This window comes from Cygnus atratus, chromosome 4 (assembly GCF_013377495.2).
Source record: "Cygnus atratus isolate AKBS03 ecotype Queensland, Australia chromosome 4, CAtr_DNAZoo_HiC_assembly, whole genome shotgun sequence".
NCBI classification, from domain to species: Eukaryota; Metazoa; Chordata; class Aves; order Anseriformes; family Anatidae; genus Cygnus; species Cygnus atratus.
The window spans coordinates 54,345,699-54,356,079 of NC_066365.1; the positions used below are offsets into that span (position 1 = coordinate 54,345,699).

The 10,381-nt window shown below is 43.7% G+C and overlaps 1 protein-coding gene across 1 annotated transcript in view; it reads right to left on the bottom strand.

The window, feature by feature from the left end:
* The window catches only part of NWD2 (NACHT and WD repeat domain containing 2), a 58,162-nt gene extending 48,281 nt beyond the window's left edge, over window positions 1-9,881 (bottom strand). The window contains exon 1 of the mRNA XM_035553434.2: window positions 9,695-9,881. Coding sequence (XP_035409327.1) covers window positions 9,695-9,845 — 151 coding nt within the window. The 5' untranslated portion in view covers window positions 9,846-9,881. The remainder of the gene's footprint in view (window positions 1-9,694) is intronic.
* Between the last annotated feature and the right edge of the window lie 500 nt (window positions 9,882-10,381).

Sequence of the window (10,381 nt, forward strand, 5' to 3'; positions counted from 1 at the left end):
TATCTTTGGTAGTTTTTATTGACTAATGAGCTTATTTTCTGCCTGTATATGTCACTATAAGCACTACCAGTAGTGCTATGGAAGAAACAGTGCAGCTGTACACTGCATAGTCCATTTTCCCGTGTGTTTCCTTAACTGGTACGGAGACGGTGGAGCTGTCGTGAAAAGTTAGACCATCTTCTGTGAGGAATGGCACAGGTATATTTGAACCTGCCGCAGGCTGGAGGAGAAATCCAAAGGCCACAAGAGGTCCCTTCCAGCCTCCTCTTCCAGGATTTGCAAAACAATAAATAGCTGCATAACAAAAGAACTGCCTGGGGTCCTCTGTCCTCTGCCTGGGGTCCTCCTTCCTCATACAGAGGTCCTTTGACCCCTGATACGGTGCTGTAGTCGTATTTCTGGTTAAAATGGCATGTCATTTAACTCAACTGCATTCATTTTGCTCAGCAAAGAATGCTTAATTCTTTATAATCCTATGTTGTAAATAACTTGTATTTCAAAGTAAATCGTCATACAGACTTTGCTACTGCCTTGATATGCCAAATACAGGATTACATAAATAGAAATGCTTCAACAACATCGCATAAATCTTCATCACTTTTAAATGTAATCCAATGAATATATAAGTAAATCAAGACCATTACCAAACAATAATGGGATTTCATCATTCTCCTAACGTTTACCAGTAACTAAAAAGGAATCTGAGAACCAAAAAGAAAGCCACTGCTTACTGTTCACTGGTCTCAGTGTCTGAGCTATTGCAAATATGATGGGGTGGAAAATGAAGAAGAAAAACAGCTGTTTTCTTCAGAAAAAATAACTTAGTCTTGCCAGAACAATATAGACTATTCTCTATGATGCTAGCCACCAGGATTATTTATCAAGGAAGAAAATATTTTCCCTCTAATTTCTAGAATTCACACGGCCTTTATTAAACCACAGCAGGTATGAAAAAATAAAAAGACGCATCCTTCATTTTAAGGAAAGCATTTATAAAGCAGTCACACATGATTTATGTTATGTTTGACGATCACGGTAAGGCAAGATCCTCCAGATGTCACCTGCTGGCACAGGAAGGTGAGGAAAACTGTTAGTAACAAAATAACCCCTAGATTTGATTCTTAGGACACACAGGACTCCTTTAGATTAGACTCTGTACCTTAGACTCCTGACATTATTGAACACTGTCATTTCCTTATTTATTTCTTAGTATGGCTCCATTTTCATATATGGAAATAAGAACATTCAGATAACGAGGTCTTCACAATTAACCTCGCTCCCCGTGTAAAGATAGACAAAAATGGATCATTTACAATGATGCTTGTGGAAAGAATTACTCTCTTAGGGAGATTTGTTTTTAGGTACGCCTACTCCACAGATATTTCCACTTCTGTATTTTGAGATCTCTTCTTTGGCTGAATATGCACTGCCATGCTCGTACAAAATTCACACTGAAGTGAGTAGGGTAAGGCATTTCAGTGAGCAACAGACTGTTTCAAAACTTCCAACATTTCAAAGGTTGTTGCTAACACCAAGACTATTGACTAATTAGTGAAGCAATTAGACAAACTCATGGAAGCAAAGGATCTCACGGATTATTAAACACAAAGATCTTTGTCATTTTGTCCCTGTGATCTCATTTTCTTCTGTTGTGCATCTGAAACCGTCAGGAAGAATAGCAGGCTCCATTGGGCTCGCTGTGTCTGACCTTACTGCATTTGCTTCTTGTTTATCTTAGAATAGCTGATGTGCATAACTACAAACATGGATAAATTCTCTCATCGATGAGTATTAAAGCCACGCGGTTATTTGATGGCTCTCCATCTTAAAAGAAATCTCAGTCTAATAAAATCCAGTCAGTGAGATCACTTGTGAATACATGTGCAAACTGAGGCAGTGTCAGGGCTTCTGTTACATTCACCCTAAAGTGCCTATGTTGCACGGTCAGGCATCAGGCTTGTAGAACACAAATAAACAATACTAACTAGCAGATAATATATATTGGGACCACTATCCTAAAGAAGGGGTTTAGAGGGTTTGCACAAAACATTGAGTTTGCCATTGATTTTTAAATTTGTGCTTCTTTATGCTTCCGAATGCCTATTTGGTACTTTTATAAAGTGCGTGCTGTGGCTTCTAAGAAATGCAACTGCTCTGTAATAAATAACATGAACACATTGAAGGGTCTAGGCATCAGCACTGCCTGGCCCAGAGGCAACGCTACAGCTGGGGAGTTGCTTGAAATGAAGGCTGTCCAGACAGGGCTCTCAGTCATTAATTCTCATTTCATCTTAATGTTCTGTAAAAATGTTACTCATTATAGACTCTAAATATTCATCTAATAAATAACGTTGCTACGCATCATACATGCACTGCACTGAGGATGTGTCTCAATACCTGCTTCAGGAAGAGTAACAGAGGGCTGGCGGACGAAGCTGGAAGTTTACAATGCAGAGATGAGCCTTGTTTGATGAACCTAATTGCTATTAAGAGTGAGATGGACTCTATTAATAAACATTTTTGACTATTTAACCATACTACAGGTGTGTGTTACTATACTGAAGACTGCAGCTATGCCACCCAAGCAAGCAAACACTATGAGCAGGTTGTACAATCCCACTTTCCAGTCTTCGACAATTTGAAATCTCATCTCTTCAGCTATGTGATCAGTCCCAATGGCTGATATGCAACAGCATGGCTCTGGATTAAGTCCTGTGTGAAGTCCTACCATTTCCTAGTCTTTCCTCCTTGATAAATCTAGTCTGTAAAAAACTTTCTTCTTGAGATCTGGATTCTGCACAGGAATGACTGCAGCTGACCAGTAACAACGTCTGTGCAGTGCAGCATCTCGTCTCTAAGAACGGGTCTCAGGGGGTGCTCACAGAGGTAGTTTAAGAGCAGGTGGATGAGGGACAGGTGATCGTGGTGGTGTCGGGGTGTTACAAGAGGGGTGTGCAGCACATCTCATTGCCTGATGCAGTGGCACGCACACCGCAGCCTGCAAGGACTCGGGGCTCCCTCCATAGTACCCTGCTGCACTCCCCACTTTCCGCTGCCACTGATTTAGCCCTACTCCTCTTTTGGCTAAAGATTTTGGAAGTAAGAGCCTCTCTCTGATACAAGACCTAAATTAATAAGATTAGCATCAGGCCAGTGGAGTTATTTTAGAGTTGCACTGGTACAACCATGATTAAATTGGGTTTTCTAATTCCATCTGTTATTATCCTTCTTTAATTAAAATTCCAGTAAGGGGATAAAGCAGCTGTCTTGAACCCCACTGCCTGCATTAAAAACTGCCAGAATTTTCTGTATTCCTTACATATGACTGTCTACAACTACATTATATCTACCACATTCAGTATATAAAAACCTTAAATTATTGGTGGCTAAATATTGGCAGTGTATTATGACAGCAGCCTGAAAGGATATCCTATCACAAAACACCCAGATGAAAAATTCAAAGAAATTTCCATTGTTTCACATGAAGAAACCTACTGTCATAGCTTGAGTTAGAAGCTCAGTAACTTCTTGATCCGAAGTTTTCCTTCTGTAATAAGTATTTTAAAGGCTAATGTAGGATTTTGTCTTGTGTGTTCACACTTTGTGAACATGCGTTTGCCCACACAGACATATATGTAGGTTTACTAACCGGAGTTATTTCAGTGCATAGCTTCAGAGAGAGGACACCAAATGCCGCACCTGTTGCAATACGCTGTTCTTGTCTTGGTGGGACATGAATCCCACCACAGAAGACATGTGGTCTCCTTAAAAGCAAGCCGTAGAAATCCTAGCTGGCCTGCTGCACAGCAGGCTGCTGCTCAGCTGAAGGCCACCGCGCTGCCCCTGGCCGGGCAGCAGAGGAGCTGCTTGGTGCGGACCAGGAAAGGCAACGTGATGCTGCCTGCGCATCGCTGCCTCTTGTCTCCTGCCAGGTCTTGCACCTCACTGGGGGAGAGGCTCACAGCAACAGCTCCACTCTGTACTGCTGTTGTCCATCACCTAACGTAGTGTTTGCGGTATTAGTATCACGTGGAAATTGCACCTGCGTTTCATATTCCCTCGCTCTACTTACATACTACGTGAAGAATACAGGGGCCTCAAGCTCCTCGTCACCTGTCATGGCAAGGGTGACCGTTCTGCTCAAGAGCAGGGCAGGCTCCTACACACGTCTTGACTGCGCTGTATTCTTGTTTAATAAAAGGATGCAGGCATACAATACATAGAACTAATCATGCAAAGATATCTGAAGAAATAAAATAGTATTAGTAAAGTTACAAAGTAAGAAAAGAAATGGTAGGTTCTGCTCTGTTTTAATATGATTTTTTCAATGGCACAAAAAATGGTTATAGAACCTAAGTTGTAAATGCATACAAACCTGAAGGTTTACAAGTGTACTTCTGGATAAAATCTAAACTCCTCTGTAAGGCTCTTACTGCTACAATAGCATTTAACACAACCCAGTCTGTTCTTCAGTATTGCTAGTACTACAACGGTGAGTGTTGCCTTTTGAACATAAATACCCAGTTCTCATGTGCTAGCAGCAAGTTTGAAAACTGCCCACAGCACTGAGGTTTGTGTTTTTGTACATACATTCATACGATTTTATACACTTTATATGATTCCATAGAAAAAGAAATGCTAAGTGTTTTTTAATGTATTTAAATAACTGTCATGCAGTTAAAAATGTTACATCCTGTTTATTTTTGTTTTGTTTGTTTTTTACCTAGGTGGGGTAAATACCTAATGTAAACTTTTGGAGCTCACAATATCAGATGCTGCTTAGCAGGAAAATGACTGGTTTTCTGGTAGTTTTGCTCAGCAAAAGATTGCCTCGTACTGAGTCTGGTTCAGATGTACCTGCCCTGCCTTGCAAAAGGAGTTACAGCCAATGTGAGACTTGGTCCTACAACCAAAAGGAAAGTCAGACCTTGCTTTCTGCTCAACTATGCTGACAACAAAGGTGGTTCTGTGGCATAAGAGGAAAGAGAGAAAAGTTCGCATAGAAGTAGAAATACTGAAAATGGCCAGCTTTTTTCCAAGCTTACTGAACTGTAGGTGTCTGACCACTGGGTCTCCTTAAGTAAGGCATACTTCAATCAGGGCTTGTACCAAAACCAGATACTTGAATCATGTTGCTCTCCTGAACACTGAGATATCTACCCAAGTTTGCCTTTAAAAGTGTTGATTTTTTTTTTTCCAAGTGTAGCTGGGTTTGTAGCTCTCAAACACTACAGTGATGTGTGTCACGTAAAACCATAAATAGGTACAAAGTTAGGTAACCAGAACTAACACTTAGCGTAAAAAAAGTCCTGGAGTTATTTGTCTCCACATCTCCGCAACACCTCCCTTGCAATTTCATACCCTTGAACATCTGTGTTTTAATTTAGCTAAGGAATAAATTCCACCCAGATTATATAAAATTGTCTTTATAAAAAGATCTTCATGCAACATATCCAAGCAGGGACACCATATGGGATTTTGGGGCTGGACAAAATGGACCATCATTAATGGTATTATTCTGGTTTTGGAGTATTAACATTACCATTGCCTTAATTATATTTTTCTTAAGAGAAGCACAAGATTTCAGGTAAAAATGTCATAATGTGGCTGGAATATGCTAAGAATCAAAAGTTATACCTTTCTCTTATCACATATGGCAATTACATAGCAACTAAAGCAATCACAATTCTTCATCTGTTATGAGTTATCCACCCTTATGTTCATTAACAGTGAACCACAAATGCACACAACATTTTAGTTTTCCTTTCCTGTTTACATCAACGTGTAAAAATACATGTAATTCCTGCAAAGCAGCCTGTAACAATAGGTCCAAACAAAAACATTACTAAGACTCATTTCTGCAGTCATCAGTTATAGGAATGATCCTTGTCTAGTCAACAAAACTAACTGCAGGTGAGAATTTTGCCTTATGTATCACGAGAAAATACACAAATTGGGCACCGAACATTTGTGCTTTATTCCAACTAAGTGTTTTTCATATTAATACAATGTCCAGGATTAAGCATGTCACTGGAAAATAAGCCAAGTTGGACAACTTGTAATAACTCAAGAAACTCAAACTCATTCAATAGTGTAACACAAGGAAATCTCAGTCTAAGGGAAAACTGGTGAAGTTCAAAATGTACACGTTAGTTTTATACTGTTTGTACAATGGAGCCATTAAAAAACGATCGCAATCTATTATTACCCCTCCAACGTTATAAATAGTTTTAATATTTGAAACTTTAAATGGCCATGGGAGGAACAGAACCCATGAGCATAGCCTTTCTGTATTAGAAGGGCTTTTAAAACAAAGTTTGTTCACGATCTCAACACAATTGCTTCTGTTGCTACAGGCGAAATGTTTTGAAAAAGCAGCCTTGTCAAGACCCAGACGTTAATTGTCAAGACGCAGAAAAAAAGAAATTCTGTGCTGGAACTTATGAAGTATTCAGAGGCACTGCACGGAGAAGAGCGCTGTAATCAGCTGGAAGAATGGATGGAAAAGTCAGCATCCTTCCCACGTGAAGTGCTAGGTGCAAGTTAAGCCCTACCTACCCTTTCAGGTAAAGGTGGCTGACACCACCTATGTCAGGACATATTCAGATGCTTCGTGAAGGCATTATCAATCTGTCTTCCATGAAACCACCTGTGTGTAGGATTTGGTTTTACACACACCCCTCTTTAACGCATTCATTTCTCTCTGCTATATTTGTGTCTTCCCAGACATGAAAGGCTCCTTCCCAACTAAAACATAAAGAGCTTGAAGTAAAAAATGACTGATGTCTTAACTAATTGAAGCAATAACTAGACCCTAACTAGAATTAGCAAAGGGCTAACTTCCCTGCTGCCAGAAGAGCCACGAGGAGTTAAAATGATCTGAATTTGACTGTATGTCCCAATTCACAGGACTTCATTTCCAAAAGGGAAATCCCTAACTCTGCTGAAGGCATCAGTTTCAACCAGGATTTGCATTACCTTCTACCCTCACATAATTTCTCAAAACAGCAAACTTTGTAACTTGATTTTCTGCTTCAAGCAGTGACAAGAGTCACCGGGATGGTCCAAATCCATATAGCACTGCTGTCACCGCTCAGCATAAGGGGGGGTTGTCTGGAAGTTTGCAGATTAAACATGAGCTGTACATCAGTGGAAGGCATCGCATAGGCACTACTGAGCAGTAAATAAACTGACATTAACTGATTGCCGTGACAGTCCACAGATTCCGACAGGAAACAGCAAAAGCACTTATTACAATCAGACGAATGTAACTTCCCCTCTCAGCTTGAAGCAACCAAAATATCTTACGACAAGTGATAGATATTTAAAGCAAAATCTTCAATGTCTCTTAGTCCAAAGATGTATTTAAAATATGCCTGATTGCTTATATCTACTGAAACAAGAAAACAAACCTATTTATATTCAAATAATAAAGGAGCCTTAATGTTTCTAAGGATCCAATCATCTTCAGTGATATGGAGAATGATTAATTAACGCCAACAATTTGAGCAAGAAAATATTGCTAATTGCTAGAGAAAAACACAGTTTGACTTATCTACAAAATTTGGTCTAGAAGACAAGAGGCTGTAAAATGAAGTAATTCTGTTCCTGTTAGTCATGCTCACTGTTGCTTTTTGTTTTTAAGGATTTCTGATCTATTTTTTAGGGATTTCTGTTCTATTTTACAAATAACCACTTTCCTAGTTGCATTATAAAAATATATTTAAGTCATACTAAGGTATGACCTTAAAGAACGGACCAAGCCCTGATTCATCACAGTTCTCCAATATCCACTTATTAAACGGATGCAATTCAAGAGAAGTGTTATTTTAAGTCTGTGCAAAGTTGGAAGTCTTCCTGCGAGCGGCAGCAGTGTTAGTCCCGGAGCTCCTCCGGCACCACTGCGCACAGCTGCCGATGGAGGTGGGGGGCTGGCAGCCCCCTCCTTCTGTCCTGCCACCCTCAGCGCCACGAGGAAGGGGCACCAAGGCACTGATGGGCTGAAAATTAACAAGGAAGGCTTCGGAGGCGTTTGCTGTAGCTCGAGCATGCTAGATGGTTTACTGAGTAGGAAGCATTTAACCTTTTTATTTCCCCCAACACTCTTGCATTTTGAACTCTTCACGGTTTTTTGCAAAGAGCACTTCTGCTTCCAAGTAGTTTACTAGATGGTATCTAATTCCCACCATAGACGACTTTTGCTTGTTTATCAATACAGTCTTTTCATAAGGTCACATGCAGTTAGTAATACTTCTGCGTCAGTGCTATCATTGATAATAAATAGTCATGGCTGCTCCTCATGCCTTGCAGCCCCTAATTCCTCACCCATGTGTCTCACTTTGGTAATTAAAATCCGTACCCACTCTGGAATTTCTATCCCACACTATCATTTCTAAAAGCAGGAGGAATGCTGCAGATAAAATTTTGGAAATGAGGGGTGTTGATCGCTGTGACCATGCGAGCCTACAAAGAAGCCAGTGCAAATAATTCTCAGGCGACTGAGTTATTTCCTACCTCTTAGGGTTTTTTCAGGTTAAAATTTGGAAATAACACCACCAGGGTAAAATCCTGCAAACGGATATAGATGGCTTCAAAACTCCACTTTCAGAACGAGTTTAGTGGTTTTTTAGCTTAGCAAGTATGCAGCCAACATACCAAGCTAACCTGACGATAAATGCCATTCATGTCAAATACGGAGGCATCGGCACCGTGGAGGGAATGCTGGCAGTAATCCCATCTCCAATGAGTAATATCCCTTCTAAAAATTCACACCAGTTTTCTTTCAGAGCCAACTAAACATTTTTTTCCCTGATTATCACCAGTTATATCTTTGCTTAGCTTGCAACAATGAGCTGCAAGCATTTTAATGCCCTCCTTAAAGGAAGGGCTCTTAAAGCACGCAGGGATCTCGGATACAAGAGCCGAGAGCAACTCGGGAGAGCTGGAGGTGTGGGATTAACTCAAGCCAGTGCGATGCCCACTTTTTTTGCTCATTTAAGTATTTGTGCCAAGGCAATTTTCACTTCAGAAATCAAACGTTTTTGTCATTGCAGGCATGATTTTCAGATCTGCGGTGTTTGCACAAAGGGTGACAGTGCTGTTGAATTAGAAGCGCTGGGGGGGACGGTGGTAGGTGGTGGTGTGAGAGAGAATTGTGAATACAGCCGGCTTATCTTTAGAGGCAAGAAATGTCAGAGGTGCCAACACCTGATTTATGGTTTCCTCGCGCCGGGTGGCAATACGCTCCGGCAACTTCATCCTTACGAGTGGGACAACACCTCCGGGCCGCATGCAAACAGCCGGTACCACGGGCTAACCTTAAAAAGGGCTTTCAGCAGCAGGAGGGCTAATCAGTTGTAATACGTGACCCTGAATTTATGGCATTAGAACTGATCTGTCCAAAAGAGCCTCCCCACCACCACCATCACCACAACCAGTAGCACCACCACAACCAGTAACATGACCATCACCACCACCACCACAACCACTACCAGTACCACCACTACCACCACCACCACCACCCCTGCGGGCCCAGGCCGGGAGCCTTGATCCTCCCGACTGCTGTGGGGACGGGATGTGAGGAACCCCCCGGGGCCGGGGCACGGGGACCGAGGGGCCTGCAGGCGGCAGGGGGAGCTGCGGCGGGGCCGAGCCGAGCCGTGCCGGGCCGGGCCGAGCCGGGTGGCCGGGTTACCTTCGGGGTTGGCGCTGATGAAGACGCGGACGCTCCTGCCGCTCGGCACCAGGTGGGCCGGCAGCGCCGCCAGGTTGCCGGCGAAGGCCGCCCGCCGCAGCGCGGCGTCCCGCGGGCAAGGCAGCCTGCCGCCCGCCCCGGCCGCCCACATGGCGCCGCGCCGCAGGGCTCACGGCAGTCCCCGGCCCGCGCTGCTGCTGCTGCTGCTGCTGCTGCTGCTGCTGCTGGCGGGTGCCGGCGGCCGGGCGGCGGCGGCCATGCGGCCCCTGCGCTGCTTCCTCGGCGGCGGGGAGAAAGTTTGGCGGCCGAGCCCCGCGGCGGCGTGTCTGGTCCCGGCGGGGTGGGCTGCGGGCAGCCCCGCGGCGCCCGCCCTCCTCCGAGCGCTTCAGGGCCCCCGGGCCGGATTTTTATAGGAAAAGTGCCGGCGGCGCATCCTCCGGGCTCGCAAGAGTTCAGCGCCCTCCTTGCGTCTTCTGGAGCCGCCCGCGCAGGAGTCCCAGCTGCGGAGGTACAACGGCAGGATGCTCGTGCTGCTTCCCCCTTCCTTTTGTTCTTTTCCTTTTTAATCAGTTATTTATCGGCACGAATGCTCTGAAGAACGAAAGGGGCCGGTCGCAGCGAGCGGCGCCGGGCGGCCCCCGTGCAGCAGCAGCGGGCGGCGGGGCGTCCCGTCGGGCGGCGCCCAGG